Here is a 17,852-nt window from a genome sequence, read left to right as displayed (position 1 = left end):
GGGTGCTGTCTGTGTGGAGCTCGCATGTTCTCCCTGTAACCACGTGGGTTTCCTCCAGGTGCTCCGGTTTCCTCCCACATCTCGAAGACGTCCGGGTTTGTAGGTTAATTGGCCACTTTAAAATTGTTCCCAGACTGCAGGGAGTGGATGGAAAAGTGGGATAACATAGAACTAGTGTGTGCAGGCGTACTAGTGGGTACAGGATTGATGTTCGGGGTGGACTCGGTGGGGCATTTCCACTCTGTCTCAAAAGTCAAGAGTGTTTTATTGCCATATGTCCCAAAACGGAACCATGAAATTCTTCCTTGCAGCAGCATAACAGAAATGTAAACATAGTACTCTGTAAAACCCATAATAACCCAAATAAAAGTTCAGTATATTAAAAAAAAACAATCAGACAAATAAATAGACAAAAATAGTGCAGTCAAAAGTGATGTTGATATAAGTCTATATAATTCGGAGCCCTTTTGGAGTTTGTAGTGTTTAATAGCCTGATGGTCGTAGCGTTAGTCTTTCAAAGAAAAACTAGCTTTTGATTTGACTCAAAACAAAAAGTTAGCTCAGCACAAGGGAACAGATGTCAGTGCAGTCTGGTGAGCTTCATGCCCAGTACCGAATAAAGGTTATTCTGTGTGCCTCTGACTCAACGCTCTAAGGGGACAGGAAAGAAAGATGATTGTGAGTTCAGCTTCACATTGACAGATTTGTTATGTTTCCATACAAGTTACTCAGGGGAAGGGGAGACCCAACACCAGACTCAATGAGTAGAGGAAACTATTGCACTGTAGAGTATGGGTACAATGTATGGAGCAGTTTAATTAGTTTAGTGTCGTTTTGAGATACATAGAAACATAGAAACATAGAAATTAGGTGCAGGAGTAGGCCATTCGGCCCTTCGAGCCTGCACCGCCATTTAATATGATCATGGCTGATCATCCAACTCAGTATCCCGTACCTGCCTTTTCTCCATACCCTCTGATCCCCTTGGCCACAAGGGCCACATCTAACTCCCTCCTAAATATAGCCAATGAACTGGCCTCAACTACCCTCTGTGGCAGAGAGTTCCAGAGATTTACCACTCTCTGTGTGAAAAAAAGTTCTCCTCATCTCGGTTTTAAAGGATTTCCCCCTTATCCTTAAGCTGTGACCCCTTGTCCTGGACTTCCCCAACATCGGAAACAATCTTCCTGCATCTAGCCTGTCCAACCCCTTAAGAATTTTGTAAGTTTCTATAAGATCCCCTCTCAATCTCCTAAACTCTAGAGAGTATAAACCAAGTCTATCCAGTCTTTCTTCAGACAGTCCTGACATCCCAGGAATCAGTCTGGTGAACCTTCTCTGCACTCCCTCTATGGCAATAATGTCCTTCCTCAGATTTGGAGACCAAAACTGCACGCAATACTCCAGGTGTGGTCTCACCAAGACCCTATACAACTGCAGTAGAACCTCCCTGCTCCTATACTCAAATCCTCTTGCTATGAAAGCCAACATGCCATTCGCTTTCTTTACTGCCTGCTGCACCTGCATGCCTACCTTCAATGACTGGTGTACCATGACACCCAGGTCTCGCTGCAGAGTGGAAACGGGCCCTTCAGCCCATCGAGTCCGCACTGACCAGTGATCCCCGTACACTAACATTACCCCACACACACTGGTGACAATTTTACATTTAGCTTCTGCCCTCCATCCTCTGCCAAGCATAACATAATATAACCCTCATGCCCCTGCTTTGATCTGGCATTCTTTTTCCAGCTTCTTTCCTTTATCTAATGCTGCCTTCAAGTTCCTTTTGTAAACAAGACCCATAACTCGCCACTTCCATTGTTCATTAATCTGCTGATCCTCCAACATCCCGACCTGATCCCTGTGAGAGTTGATGATGATGATGATGATGGTTTTGCTTTGTTCAAATATTTTCCCCTTTCCCTCAAATCTGCCATCACAAGTCTCTCCTCGAGCATGGAACAGTACTGCATTGTCATTAGTGGGTGGCACAGTAGCGCAGCGGTAGAGTTGCTGCGTCACAGCGCCAGGGACCCGGGTTCGATCCTGACCACGGGTGCTGTCTGTACGGAGTTTGCACGTTCTCCCTTTGGTGGGTTTTCTCCGGGTGCTCATGTTTCCTTCCACGCTCCAAAGGTTTATAAGTTAATTGGCTTTGGTAAAATTGTAAATTGTCCCGAGTGTGTGTAGGGTAATGTTAGTGTACGGAGATAGGTGGTCGGCACGGACTCGGTGGGCTGAAGGGCCTCCTCCCACATCGTATCGATAAAGTAAATCTTAAACTATTTTTCCTTTTGTGATGAACAGCTTTTAATTAAATTAATTAATTAAAAACTTCAATTTTCTTAATATTATCACAAAAACCTAAATTTGTATCTGACCATAAAGAGAAAAAGAAACACTTCTATCTGCTAAAGATCCCAAGATTTACATTGCCAGGGGCACTGTTTTAAGACTCATAAATTCCTTTGGAGTTTCATCAGCCTTGTTTTTCTTGAGTACTGTATCTATGCCTTTAAAGCATGATTAAAATGACTGGCAATTTCTTTGCAACAGTGCACCGTCAACAGCAGAAATGCAGACAAGATTGAACATCATGTTGCCAAGGAAACCTTGCCGTTAATACTTCTGCCTGCCTTCTGCAGGCAATCTTGAAGATGGTTTCCATAGAACGCAGTCGACTAGGAGATAGCTTGGAGTCAATTAGAATGCACCAAAAATATGACATTAAAAATAGAAAATGACATTCGTCTATTGATAAATGCTAACATTTAATTTTAGTCGGTGGCCATGCATGCATCCTGTGGATAATAAACTTTGATTTTGGCATTCGTGGCTTATGATTTTAGTTTTAGCTTAAAGATACAGCGTGGAAACAGTGTTTTTAAACACGTTTCTTCGCCGACCAACGATCACCGACACTAATTCTATCCTGCACACTAGGGACAATTTACAGAAGCCAATTAACCTACAAACCTGCAATTTTTTGGAATTATTACATTTTGGTTTCATTATAAGGGTTTTGAAAAGAAGCAGATATTTGGCTACTTTTCCTAACCCGTCTCCATTCTGCACCATTCCGGTACAGATGTCCCCAGGTTGCGGAAGAGTTCCGTTCCAGAGAAGTGTTCAGGGTGGTGAATCTGTGGAATTCTTTGTCACACAAGGCAAAGTCGGTGGATATATTTAAGGCAGAGATAGATAGATTCTTGATTAATACGGGTGTCAGAGGTTATGGGGAGAAGGCAGGAGAATGGGGTTAGGAAGGAGGGATAGCCCAGCCATGATTGAATGGGGGAGAAGACCTGAGGGGCCGAATGGCCTAATTCTGCTCCCATCACTTATGACCCAAACCGTTTGTAAGTGGGAAATGAACATAGATAGTGAGTAGGAGAGCGAGCAGGGGCGGGAGGAGTGGCCGCCAGCCGCCCTCTCAGACTCAGTGAGTGAATCTGCTCAGCACTCCCAGCTCCACTCGCCTCCACCCATTGTTGCAGCTCAGAGGGGGGAGTGGATGTGGGGAGAGTTGGCACTTGGCAATACCCTGCTGCCACCTCATAGATGTCTGCAGCCCTACAGCAGATGGCAAAGCTGTCCCTATCCATCCCACCGGTATCCCAAATGTATAAGTTGGCCCTTTGTGACTTGGAAAGAATACATATGATACGATACAATCGAATTTTATTTATCCCAGGAGGGAAATAGACAAGGCCAACAGTCATAAAACACAAGAAGATAATTGAAACGTGACGAATGGAAAGTCCAGGATTGGGGAGGTGCAAAAATTTGGGGGGGGGATGGGGGGGGGGGGCGGGGGGGGGGGGGGAAGGGAAGGGGAATCAGTCTACCCCACATCAGAAGGGGGTGGAGTTGTACCGTTTGATAGACACAGGGAAAAAGGATCTCCTGTGGCGTTCTGTGCTGCATCTTGGTGGAACCAGTCTGTTGCTGAAGGTGCTCCTCAGGTTGACCAGTCTGTCATGGAGGGGGTGAGCTGTATTGTCCAAGATGCTCCGCAGTTGGGGAGCATCCTCCCCCCACAAGACCATCTCCAGTAAATCTATATATTTACTTTAGTTAATTGTCACGTGGGCTGAGGTACAGTGAAAATCTTTTGTTGCATTCCTGCCAGTCAGCGGAAAGACAATACATGATTACTATCGAGCCATCCACAATGTACAGATAAAGGGAATAATATATTTTCATGAAATCAACAGACTGCAGTGTGAGCGACATTGCATTTTGGAATGAAACATTCATTATGGAGGTTACCAGAGTGATTAACCAGAGTCCTGCTTTTCACCCACAGACTCTTAAATATTTGTCCAAAACACCCTGCAAGGATCAGACTCCAGAAATTGTAACCAAATTTCTCAAGGCCATGGTTTCACAAAAACTTACCAAGTAAGTGCCTTCATTTATTTCACTCACTGTTCATGCCCATTGTTCGAAGAGCATTCACGCTCATGATTGGGAATAATTTTACGTCAACATTTTCTCGTGATTCATTAACTTATTTTGCAGTAACCAACCTGGAGATTGCTGAATAGTTATTCGATTCTGAAATGGACCCTTTAAAACGATTTTAGGAGGGAGAAATCTTGTGCATTACAAATTATACCATTTCATAAAAATTCCACCACTTGTTCAATACTTTTTGCTACAATGTGAGCCACAAAAAGAAGGCTGGAAGAGAGGAGGGGCAGGCCAAAGCTTGACAGGTGACAGATGTGTGCAGGTGAGGAGGGTCTTTGGTTGGACAAAGACCATGGATTAAAGGACGGACGGTGTGAGACAGAAGGAATGATGAGTTGCAAATTGTGAAGCTAGAGGAAGAAATGTAGGTGGAGGGGGTGGGGAGCGGAGAAATAGGTGCATGTCCAGGTGGGACACACGGGAGTGGGATGGGATGGGGAGAGGGGGACGGTGGGGTGGGGAGAGAGAGATAAGTGTTCTCTCCATGTCCATTTACCTACACTTGCTATTGTCAGGATCTGGAGCACTTTGTCTGAAATGCTAAGAGCAGTTACATAAATAATTCTGAAGGGTATTCAAAGCACAATTTCTATGCGTTGATTTTATACTTTTTACTTATTATTTTAGTCCAATGGAAGTTAAATGGTCACAAAATCAAAAAAGGAAGAGTGGGTGTATTTATGGAATAAAAATTGTTGATGAATGTTGCTTAATTCAATGATATCAGCCCTTTTTGGCCTTTTTAAAAAAACGCACTGATGTTGTATTCTTCAAACTGGTTGAAGAGCCTCTTTGTACACGATGAAATAAATACAGATGCGTAGAAATCTCAACTGACAATTCTTAAAACGTCTGTCGCTGGTTAGACACAAGATACACAGAAATGTTATTTCAGTACCAGAGGAAATAATTCAGACCATTACCTTTGTAGGTTTTAAAATCAAAAAAACAAAAAGCAAATTGTAAAGTACTTGAAAGTCTCTGTTCTGAAGAACATAGTTCTGCAGGATCACAGACCCCAAAATGTGACTGTTTCTCTTTCCACATATACTGTCTGATCTGCTGTGATTTTCTTGAATTTTCTGTTTGTATTGCCATTATTTAGTCTGTTATGTTTCTGTTTTTGTGTAATGTCTTGTCCGGTTATTAATAAGGAATTATAAACACCGCAAGGTTAAAAAAATGAATAACATTTTACGAGGATATCGCCAGGACTAGATGTTCTGAGCTACAGGGAGAGGTTGAGTAGGCGGGGAGCAGGAAGATAAGGGGTGATCTTATACAGGTGTATAAAATCATGAGAGGAATAGATCAGGTAGATGCACAGAGTCTCTTGCCCAGAGTAGGCGAATCGAGGACAAGAGGACTTAGGTTTAAGGTGAAGGGGAAAAGATTTAATAGGAATCTGCGGGGTGTTATTTTCTCACAAAGGGTGATGGGGGTATGGAACAAGCTGCCAGAGGAGGTAGTTGAGGCAAAGACTATCACAGTATTTAAGAAACAGTTAGACAGGAACACAGATAGGACAGATTTGGAGGGAAATGGGCCAAACTAGTGTAGCTGGGACTTGTTGGTAAGTTGGGCCGCAGGGCCTGTTTCCATGCTGTATCACTCCATGTCTCTATAACTAAGATCTGGAAAACAGAGGAATAAAAATGTCATGTCTTGGAAGTAATAATGAATGTGTTCATAAGGATCATACTTATTGAAAAGTGACTGAAGTTTTAAACATCCAGGAGGGAGGAGCTGGCAATGAGTGGGGCAGAACTGGCCCAACTAAAATTGTAAATCCATGTAAGGTAACCTTTCTCTCTAGGTCCATTTTTCCTGTTGTTGGGATCTGGAGCACTCAGTCTGAAATGCTAAGGACAGTTACATAAGTAATTCTGAAGGGTGTTCAGTGAAATCATTCAGAATGAGAACACATGGTGTTATGGACAAGAATCGTATGTGGGGGATTGTATCATAACGCTCTTTAAAAACCTGGAACGGGCTGAATGGGTCTGTTGGCTGCGTCATGCACTATAAGTTTGTAATTCTCTGCTAACTGATCTGTTTATGTTCAATCTTTTCTGGCTCTGTACTCATTGAGGATGGCGAAACAAGGAACTGCAGATGCTGGTTAACAAAAAAAGAACATGAAGTGCTGGAGTGACTCAGCAGGTCATTAAAATAATTAAGGATCCTTGCCCTGAAAATATTGTCCAATTAAGAAAACTTTGTAGGTCATTGTAAGAATCCAAACGACTGAGAAATGGAAAATATGTTAAGCATGAAAAATATTTTTTATAATTATCGGGTTATAAAAACTTAGAACCGTGAGATGTGTACTGATTATTGTAAAAAATGCTTAAAACACATTCCAAGGGTGAGATTCAAAAACGTATATGCACATAATTCAATACATATGATATAAATGAGTAGTAACTGCAACAGTTACTATTTAACCACTGGTTAAACATTATTTAATATATCTAATATTAAATATAAAACATTTTACTTCTGCTGGTGTACTGTCGGGCCGAAAATCTGTCACACAGACAGGTCTATACGTGACTCCAGACTAATAGGTGCTCTTAACTGTGATCTGAAATAGCTTAATAAAGCAACTGTTTAAGAAAGAACTGCAGATGCTGGAACAATCGAAGGTAGACAAAAAATGCTGGAGAAACTCAGCGGGTGAGGCAGCATCTATGGAGAGAAGGATCAGGCGACGTTTCAGGTCGAGACCCTTCTTCAGAAAGGCCCGAAACTTCGCCTATTCCTTCGCTCCGTAGATGCTGCTTCACCCGCTGATTTTCTCCAGCATTTTTTGTCTACCTTAATACAACAACTGTTTAGGATCAGTCTGAAGTCCCGATCTAAAACATCACCAATCCATGTTCAGGGATTCCGACTGACCTGCTGAGTTACTCCAGCACTTTGTGTCTTCGTTTGTAAACCAGCATCTGCAGTTCCTTTTATTTACAATTTAGGATCTATTGGAAATGGGAAATGTAGGAGAATTATTTGCACATAAATTAGACAAGATGTGAAAACAAATAGGCGGACAAATAAGAAGACATCAGTGCAAAAATACACAATTGTAAAAGAAGTCCATGTTAGTGCAAGACGTAGTCGACAGTGTACTGTTGCCAAATTAGAGTTAGGGTTGTGCAGGTCAGTTGAAGAACCTGATGGTTGTTGGGAAGTAACTATTCCTGAACCTGGTGGTGTGGGACTGCAGGCGTCTGTACCTTCTGCCTGACAGCAGCAGTGAGAGGGTGGTATGACTCAGATAGTGGGGATCCTTTGTGATAGATGCCGTCTTATTGAGGCAGTGCCATATGTGTTTGCTTTTGAGGGTGGGAAGGGCTGGGCCCATGATGTTCTGGGATGAGTCCTCCACTCTCTGCAGCCTCTTGTGTTCCTGTGCTTTGGAATTCCCATGCCAACCACATTGCAGTTAGTTAGGATACTTTCTACAGTGCATTCGTAAAGGTTTGTTAGAGTAAATGCTGACACACTGAATCTCTTTGAACCTCTAAGAGAGTAGAAGCATGGCTGCCCTTTTTCGTGATTATATCTATGAATGATCTAGGAGAAGAGGAGAAGAAAAGAATTGTTTTTTGGTGGAAGGAACCTGGCAATGTCTAATCGTATGTTTACCATCTTAATGTCTGAGGAATATGGGTTAACTGACGAGGACTTGATTGAGAGTACAGAATAATCGGTCTTTCAATCAGTCTTATTACCTGATAAAGCTGAAGTCCAATTTATTTATTTTGTTGTAAGGGGAAAATTCTAAATTAATTGTGTTTGTTGGATGTGGTGGAAGAGATGGCAATTAAAGAAGTTTGGTAAAATATATGATTGACAGAAGAGGGTATGACAGATCATTAATATAGTTGTCATATGGTCATAGGTAATAGGAGCAGTATTAGGCCATTCTGCCCATTAAGTCTACTTCGCCATTCAATCATGGCTGACCAATATCTCCCTCCTACCCCCTTCTCCTGCCTTCTCCCCATAACCCCTGACTCCTGTACTAATCAAGAATCTATCTTTCTCTGCTTTAAAAGTATCAATTGACAGCCTCCACAGCCTTCTGTGACAAAAAAATCCACAGATTCACCACCCTCCTTCCTAAAGGAACGTCCTTTAATTCAGAGGCTATCACCTCTAGACCTAGACTCTCCCACCAGTGGAAACATCGTCTCCACATCCACTCCATCCAAACCTTTCACTGTTTGTGTGCCTTATAAGTGGCTTTATGTATGTGCCCATGATATTGCACCATAGGGATAAATGATGTTCCATTACAGGTGGTAAATGATGAAGGGTTTTAATAATATTCTCACCGTACTCAGTTTTGGTTAACAGAACTAGACATGCAATTTATCATATTTTGTTCTATCTAATGTCCACTCTTCCACCCAACTACTCAGTCCAAACACACGATTATACTTTCTAACTATATATTTTGATAAAAAATAATATGCTATGACCTGGAAGTTTTTTGATTATTTCCATGAGGTATTCACAGGATTTTCAAAGCAAACTTTGCCTTGGTATGCTATTCCGCAAAAATCGTGCCTGCTTAATTCCAAAATTCATAAATGGCACTAGTCTTTGCAGCAATGGCTGCTTTCGGGAAGCAAGCCCTCGGTTGAATTCCTACTAGTTCTGTGAAATCTCATTTGCCAAACTGCTTGGGTGCCCCAGACCACAACCTATTTATCTTTATTGCTTCAAATCTATTGTGAGCCTTTGGAATGTTTTGAAACTGCCCGCCCTGTCGACATCAAACCCCCAAAACTACCTCTTGGGAGCTTCGAAGGGAATCACCGTAAGTCTTTAAAGTGCCAGGGCCTTCAACTGTGCTTTCAAACGAACGGGAGGTATTACAAGCGCTGCAAAAAAATGTGCGTACCTCTCCCTCCCCACTGCAGTGTAAACGGGCAACTTATTACAAACCTAAGTGCATCTTGAAGGTAGCCATAAATTGAACGTCAGTGGAGGTGTGGTAAAAGTTAAGGCACATCTGACAATACTCAAGGTGACTGATAAATCATGCAAAACATGATGAAATCACGGAACTCGAGCCCCGCGAACAATCCCAAGAAAATTCAACAAAAACAACCTGCGTAGTATTTCTGAAGCAGTTTCTTTGGAACCCTGTGTGCACTTGGTATGAAATATCTGACTCTGCTAATAGATAAAACATCCTAAAGGTAGAGTGCTTGGTTACAACTGTGTTTATGTACTCTTGCTTTTGGGGGGGGAAAATTTCAGATTGCATCACTTAGAGCACTTAATTTTTTATGCATAAGCTACATTTTCCAGCCGTGGGATCCTGCAAATACTTGACTGCTTCACCATTCTGTTTCTATTTAATTATAGGACTTTTTTAGTTTGCGAATGCACAGCCAAAGGCAGTAGAATCATTTATAGGTTAAAGTTTCAATACTGGAATGAGTGAAGAAATATAATTAAAAGTTGTAAATGAAAGGAATGAAAAGGGAGTACAAAGAAGTTCTTGGTGGATTATTCATAAAAGGTTTATTTTGTCCAAGTCTTTGTCTGGCTTTGCTCCTCCTGTTTCTCATGGACCTGCGGCCTCTCGCTGACATGGTCTACAACACAGTGCCGGTTTCCATTCGTGTACTGACAGCAATGAACTCCATCTCACCGCCACATCTCCTGACACTACCACTATCGCTAAGTTCTCAAGCGACTTGTCTGATATCCACTACTCAATGAGTCTGACATTCTCCCAACCAAGTACTGGAAGACTGAAGCTTTATTCCTCTAATCCTGCCCTCTTGTCATCCACAAACCTGATTGGTCCACCATTAGCAAAATCCCAAGCTCCGGAATTCCCTTCCCAAAACACAAAGTGCTGGAGGAACTCAGCGGGTTAGGCAGCATCTGAAAAGGGAATGGCCGGACAATGTTTTGTCCAAAATTCCCTCCACAGATGCTGCCCGACCCGCCAAGTTCCTCCAGCAGTTTGTTTTTGCTCAACATTCCAGTATCCGCAGTTTCTTGTGTCTCCTTTATGAAATTCTTCCTGACATTCTTTAAGATTCTCCAGAAAACCTTTAACCAGCCATTAGGTATCTCCCCTGACCTCAGCTATGCTTCTCAATATTAACTTTTGTTTAATAGCACTTAGAGTTATGGAGTCATAGCATTATACAATGTTGAAACGTTTCTCATGCCAACCAGCATGCCCCCATCGACACAAGTTCCATCTGCCCACACATGGACAATATCCCTCTAAACCTATCCTCTCCATGTATCTGTCCAAATGCCTTTTAAACGTTGTGATATTAACTTCTTTGAAGTCTTTAATTAACTTTTTGCAATATAGAGCATAATATATATGTGAACTTTATGATTTGTGGCAGTTAGGATGAATGTTTAGGTTTTCTAGTTATTTCTTCAGGAACTGAGTGTGGTTTGGTGGCGCAACGGTAGAGTTGCTGCCTCACAGAGGCCGAGACCCGGGTTCAATCCTGACCGCGGGTACTATCTGTATGTACTTTGTATGCTATCCCCGTGACCTGCGTGGGTTTTCTCCGGGAAGCTCCGGTTTCCTCCCACACTCCAAAGATGTACAGGTTTGTAGGCTAATTGGCTTGGTATAAATGTAAATTGTCCCTGGTGTGTGTAGGGTAGTGTTCGTGTGGTGGTCAGAGCAGACCCGGGGGTTTCCGAGCTGTACCTCTAAACTAAACTAAAACTAAAAACATTTTAACATCAATTTTCTCTCTTTGATACAACACATTTTTGTTTACATCAACTAAGGTGAAAGAATTCAGTATCTAAAGATTACAGTGTGTTTGTGAAAATTAAGCAGCAAACATCACTCACAGAAATCACTGTTGCAGCCACTCCTCTGAGGCATGTTATTTACTTAGTTAAAGGTCCAGCATATAAAGAGGCTAGTTTTAACCATAACGTATGCAGCTTATTTCTTCAAGCAGGGCCCCGGTCAGAAGGCAAGCATCATAAAATCTGATATAAAAGCAAAATTGTGTTAATGCACATTCCATTGGGACATTTTGAAAAATTTGGATCTTTCCTTCAGGTCTAAACTTAACACATGTCTGATGTGTTAGTTCCTAAATTGCTCTGCCAAATTTTCCAGTGTGTGTGTGTCCAGCACGAATATTGGGAAAGCCAGGAAAACTGCATTTAATCACAATTTATTTTCCGATAGTTACCCGGGATTAGAATATCAAAAGTACATTTCTCTTAGCTTCCCCCCAGTCACCATATCCTTCCTCGCTTCTCCTTATCTGGCATTCTTTCCTCTTCTTTTTACCCCTACCCTTTGTCTGCCCATCCTGCCATCCTCCCCCCCCCCCCCCCCCCCCCCCCCCTCCCCTTCCCCCTCACCTGTATCCACCTATCACTTGTGTAGAGAGGAACTGCAGATGCTGGTGTATACCGAAGATAGACACAAAGTGCAGGAGTAACTCAGCGGGTCAGGGAGCATTGCTGGAGAAAAAAGATGGGTGACATTTCGCGTCGGGACCCTTCTTCAGAGGTGGGTTTGAAGAAGTGTCCCCACCCGAAACATCACCCATCCTTTTTCCTGTTGAACTATTCTCCAGAGATGCTGCCTGATCCGCTGAGTTACTCCAGCACTTTGTGTCCACCTATCGCTTGCCGGGCTTTGTCCTGCCCTCACCTCTTTTCCAGCTTTCTCCCCCCCCCAACTGAAATCAGTCTGAAGAAGGGTCCCAACCCAAAACGTTGCCCCTCATGTCCTCCAGAGATGCTACCTGACCTGCTGAGTTACTCCAGCAGCTTGTGCCTTTCTTTTTCTCTCGTTACGTACCTGAGTGAGACTCTGGCAAGCCGCATTTATTAGTAAAGTATCCAACTTTGCAGCCACCTGTTTCGGATGTACAAAGCATGGCAGATGGAGTGTGTTCAGTCAACCATCTTATTGCACCATGCCTGCATGGAAAAGTGTGTGGGGGGCAGCTGCTTCAGCAATGTGAGGATCAGGGATTAGCCCAAAATATTGACGCAGCAAAAGTGCGTCTAGTAAAACGCACCTGCTATCTTTCTTCTGTCAGCCCACACAAGGGTACTTCAAAAGTCTGTGAAAGGCATTATATTCTAAGTTTAGTTTTAGTTTAGTTCAGAGATGCAGCGTGGAAACAGGCCAGGAGTAGGCCATTCGGCCCTTCGTGCCAGCACCGCCATTCAATGTGATCATGGCTGATCATCCCCAATCAGTACCCCGTTCCTGCCTCCTCCCCATATCCCCTGAATCCGCTATCTTTAAGAGCCCTATCTTGCTTTCTCTAGAAAGTATCCAGAGAACCGGCCTCCACCACCCTCTGAAGCAGAGAATTCCACGGACTCACAACTCTCTGTGTGAAAAAGTGTTTCCTCGTCTCCGTTCTAAATAGCTTACCCCTTATTCTTAAACTGTGGCCCCTCGTTCTGGACTCCCCCAACATCGGGAACATGTTTCCTGCCTCTAGCATGTCCAAACCCTTAATAATCTTATATTTTTCAATAAGATATCCTCTCATCCTTCTAAACTCCAGAGTGTACAAGCCCAGCCGCTCCATTCTCTAAGAGTCTTGGACAACTGCATCATGGAGAACACCAAAGTTGCCACTAATACTTTGTTATTTGAATCTCTTTCCCTGCCTTCTGATGCAAACCAATCCTAAATGCAAACTTGGAGTAACTCAGTGGGTCAGGCAACATCTGTGGAGAACATTGATAGGTAATGTATTGGATTTGGACCCTTCTTCAGTTTCAATGAGTCAAAGTTGCTTTTCAAGCTATTTTCTTTCAGGGGTTTGGACCCCAAGATTTATTTGTACATCAATGATGTTAAGGATCTTGCTGTGAATTGTATATTTTCCCCTTACATTCGACCTCCTAAAGTGGAACACCTCAATCTTGCTCAGATTAAACTCCATCTAGGATATGGATTTTTTTGCAAGCAGAGTTGAAGAAGGGTCTTGACCCAAAACATCACCTATCCATGTCGTCAAGAGATGCTGCCTGACCTGTTGAGTTACTCCAGCGCTTTGTGTCTTATTTTGCGAGCCAGCATCTCCAATTCCTTGTGTCTCTCAATCCAAACTTGCTTTGCTATTGTTTTCTCTCTTGCTTCGTCTATTTGTTTGTGACCAACGTCCACCAGTAAGAAATATTTCCTCGTGGTGGAACGTGGAGCCCCAGGTCATTGGCTTTGGAAACAGCAGTGGCCATCTTCCAAAGAACTAACGGTAACCTCAAGAGAGGGTAGTTCATAGTTTCAAACAGAATCACCCTCATTGCCTGCCAAACATTCAGAATTTCTTTTTTTTAAAAACCAGACCGATTTGGCCCAGAGTGCCCCTCTAGGTCATTGCACATCTGCTTGGATGGCTCCTACTGAAGAGTAGTATTCTTTATGAAATGAATATCCGGCTGCTTTGTCTCACTGTCGACTGAGATTTTTTTGGCCCTTCTTTCATGGGTTGAAAGCAGATTCAAATCCAGCGAGTTTATAATCACAGTTCAGCAGAACCCATGCCACGTGGAATGTGGTCCCAGTACTGCAAGAACTCAGAATTGGCACTGGAGTATTGTGGTTTGTCAATTAGCTGAAATAAGCAAGACAGTATACCCTAACTTGAGTCAGCGAGAACCAAAGAAAATGTTTTCTCCAATTACAGTCCAATCTCACTAAATCACACATTAATTATTTATTTCAAAGTGGCCTTTTTATTTCTGATGCAGATGATTATATAATGTTAATTAGCATGTCAATTATTTATAATGTCTCACAAGTCTGAAGAAGGGTCCTGACCCGAAATGTCGGGTGCCCATTCCCTTCATTCTTTAGGGATCGAGGGTTCCCCTCTCCCATCATATAACCTAATACCTGAGCTTCTTCACAGTTGGCCTGGTTTGCCTACTTTGCAATCCATCCAAGTTACTCCAGAACGTTGTGACTTCTTCCTTTTTTACGTGTAAGTTTGGATACCAAAGAACCATTAAGTAGCGGATGTATTTTTGGGTTAACTACTCACTGTCCTGGACGAATGATTTGGAGACACATGATGCAAGCTCGGGAATCAAGACTGATTCAATGCTCAATAAATCTCATATAAACAAGCTGGTTTAAAAATGTGACAACTTTCACAAAAGCTCTTCCGGCTCTCTCCCCACACCCCCCCCTGCAGTCTGTAGAAGGGTCTCGATCCGTATTATCCAGAGATGCAGCCTGACCCGCTGTGTTACTCCAGCACTTTGTGTCTTCTTTTGAAAACATGCAGTTCCTTGTTTCTCCAATAAAAAAACGGAAGGTGCTTAATATATAACTGTAACTCAGTATGGACTTTAAAGCGTTCAAGAAGGAACTGCAGATGCTGGAAAATCGAAGGTACACAAAATTACTGGAGCAACTCAGTGGGTGCAGCAGCATCTATGGAGCGAAGGAAATAGGCAACGTTTCGGGCCGAAACGTTGCCTATTTCCTTCGCTCCATAGATGCTGCTGCACCCGCTGAGTTTCTCCAGCAATTTTGTGTACCATGGACTTTAAAGCTTTCTGGGGAGAGGAAAGGAGAAACTTAATTGGAAAAGAAGAGAAAATCGATGTTCTTGTAAATTCAAATGTATTAAAATTGCATGATTTGGAAAACTTAGATAGCTAGCAACTATGTCTTATATAAGCAAAACTTGTTGGATATTCTCACCAAAAGAATCAATCTAATTGTTTACACGTTACTGCGCCATTATTGAAAAGATATCAGGATAAACAGCTGGTTATAATTTAGATCTTGCATGTCTTCCAGTCTTTAGTTCCCAGCTGCCATTTTAGTGCTTTTCCTCCCTCCCTGAGGAATATTAATTTATATGCAAATATCAAAGAGATTGAAGACATCTTCTTTGAATAAGCATCTATTTTCGTTTAATTATGTGCGAGTGCCTCTGTCGAGATAGTATTTTACAGTACATGGGTTCATTTTATTTCAATCTCAAGATAATAATACATTTCTGTTGGATCCCCTTGCAAGGAAATGTAGGCAAATGCATCTTGTTCCTCTCAAAGCGTTCTGCTGCCTTTGAACTAGTTTTGATGTGTAGAGAACAGCGTGGAAACAGGCCCTTCGGCCCACCGAGTATGCACTGACCAGCGGTCCCCGCACATTAACACTATCCTACACACACTAGGGACAATTTACACACACACCAAGCCAATTAACCTACAAACCTGTACATCTTTGGAGTGTGGGAGGAAACAGAAGATCTTGGAGAAAATAATGCCCAATGTATATATAGCATGATTCCACTAATAGTGATATCTTGAGCAAAATACTGAAGAAGTGTCCTGATCCGAAGCATCATCTGGTAATTCTCTCCATAGATGCTGCCTGACCGCTGAGTTCCTTCAGCACTTTGCGTTTTGCTCAAGATGCCAGTGTCTGCAGATTCTTGTGTGATAATCTGTTTTGTGATGTTGTTTTTGGAACAAATATTGCCAAGAAACCAACGGCATTCTTCTTGAAGTGGTGGTTTGAGCCCTTTAATACATTTCATGGTTTCATATCTCTTCCAAACAAAGGCCCCACTGAGAGATTTTTGGCAATTGTTTGGCACATTGGCCTTCATCAGTCAGAGTAGTGAGTATAGAAGTTTGGAGGTCGTGTTGCAGTTGTATAAGACGTTGGTGAGACTGCATTTAGAGTATTGTGTTCAGTTCTGGGCACCATGTTATAGGAAAGATATTGTCAAGCTTGAAAGGGTTCAAAGAAGATTTACGAGGATGTTGCCTGGGCTAGAGGGTCTGAGCTGTAGAGAGAGTTTGAGTAGGCTGGGTCTCTATTCCTTGGAGCGCAGGAGGATGAGGGGTGATCTTATAGAGGTGTATAAAATCACGAGAGGAATAGATCGGGTAGATGCACAGAATCTCTTGCCCAGAGCAGGGTAATCGAGGACCAGAGGGCATAGGTTCAAGGTGAAGGGGAAAAGATTTAATAGGAATTTGAGGGGTAACTTTTTCACACAAGCTGTGGTGGGTGTATGGAACGAGCTGCCAGAGGAGGTAGTTGGGGCTGGGACTATCCCAATGTTTAAGAAACAAGTTGGTACATGGATAGGACAAGTTTGGAGGGATATGGACCAAATGCGGGCAGGTGGGACTAGTGTACCTAGGACATGTTGGGCCGAAGGGCCTGTTTCCACACTCTATAACTCCATGAGAGTTGAGGGATAGTGGGAGCCACAGAGGAGGTGGCGAGTGTTCTTTATAAAAAGAAGAACTGCTTAAGTAATGTGTCTGAAGTGTCTGAAGCAAGATTTGAACGCATGACATTTTAAATCAAAGATTTGTATTTGAGCCACAGGAACAAAAGTATTGCAGGGATGGAATTTCTTTGTCCCAATGCTTGTCTGGTTTGCTGAGGTGTCATCTTGCTTACAGTGTGTAAAGTTACCTTTTGGCAGTCGGCCCACCCTCTTAAATCATGGAAAGTTACATGGAGAAAAGTTGCTGAAGAGTCGTTTGAATCCTGATTTAATTTCTTTCAATTTTCAACTAAATTCCTGTTGTCTCTAATAATTCAATGAATCTACCAGATCATCACATGTATCATTTGGAAAGGAACCTTTATCCGGGCTGGCCTATATATTACTTCAGTTCATAGCAATGCGTTTGTCTGTGATGTGGCGTAACCAGGCATTCATTGACATCAAAAGTATTTCAAACCAAGACTCATCTTTCAAAGAGAGACACAAAAAAAGCTGGAGTAACTCAGCGGGCCAGACATCATCTCTGGATCTTTCAAAGGGTGAGTCACAAATGGCCGTCTTGCCAGTGATATCCCTGCACTGAGAATGAATTGAATTTCTTACATCCAGGGGTAAACTCTCTGACTTCTGCCTCGCCTTCACTCCATAGTTTAATGGCCATAAGGTCATAAGGAATAGGAGTAGAATTAGGCCATTCAGCCCATCAAGTCTACTCTGCCATTCAATCATAGAAACATATTGAAACATAGAAATTAAGTGCAGGAGAAGGCCATTTGGCCCTTTTTGAGCCAGCACAGCAGATTATTACTATAAATCATGCACAATCCTAGATTATCAGTATCCCGTAAATGCCTAGTCTCTCCATAATATCAAGATCACCAGGTTTTGGCGCATCTTCGAAGGGCCACATTGCTAACTCCCTCTTAAATATAGCCATCCATCTTGGATCCTCCAAACTTCAGGTAGTTGCACCTGAAATTGAAGAGATTGGTTGGAGCCTCCGTAACCAAAGAGAACGTGCTTGTTCTTGCTGCTGTCGACTTTGACCCTCCCTAAAACCAGTTGATACCCTCGTAGATATTGTTGGGTCTTAGGAAAATTCTTTGATAT

The 17,852-nt window shown here is 42.5% G+C and overlaps 1 protein-coding gene across 4 annotated transcripts in view; it reads left to right on the top strand.

Moving 5' to 3' along the window:
- crcp (calcitonin gene-related peptide-receptor component protein) overlaps positions 1 to 17,852 on the top strand; it is an 85,814-nt gene that overhangs the window by 28,106 nt on the left and 39,856 nt on the right. For all 4 annotated transcript variants that reach the window (XM_055658098.1, XM_055658099.1, XM_055658100.1 and 1 more), the window contains exon 4: positions 4,313 to 4,407. In XM_055658098.1, the coding sequence (XP_055514073.1) occupies positions 4,313 to 4,407 (95 nt within the window). The remainder of the gene's footprint in view (positions 1 to 4,312; positions 4,408 to 17,852) is intronic.

The sequence above is a fragment of the Leucoraja erinacea genome, chromosome 28, assembly GCF_028641065.1.
Source record: "Leucoraja erinacea ecotype New England chromosome 28, Leri_hhj_1, whole genome shotgun sequence".
Lineage (NCBI taxonomy): Eukaryota > Metazoa > Chordata > Chondrichthyes > Rajiformes > Rajidae > Leucoraja > Leucoraja erinaceus.
This window is presented reverse-complemented; position numbering and strand designations above follow the sequence as displayed.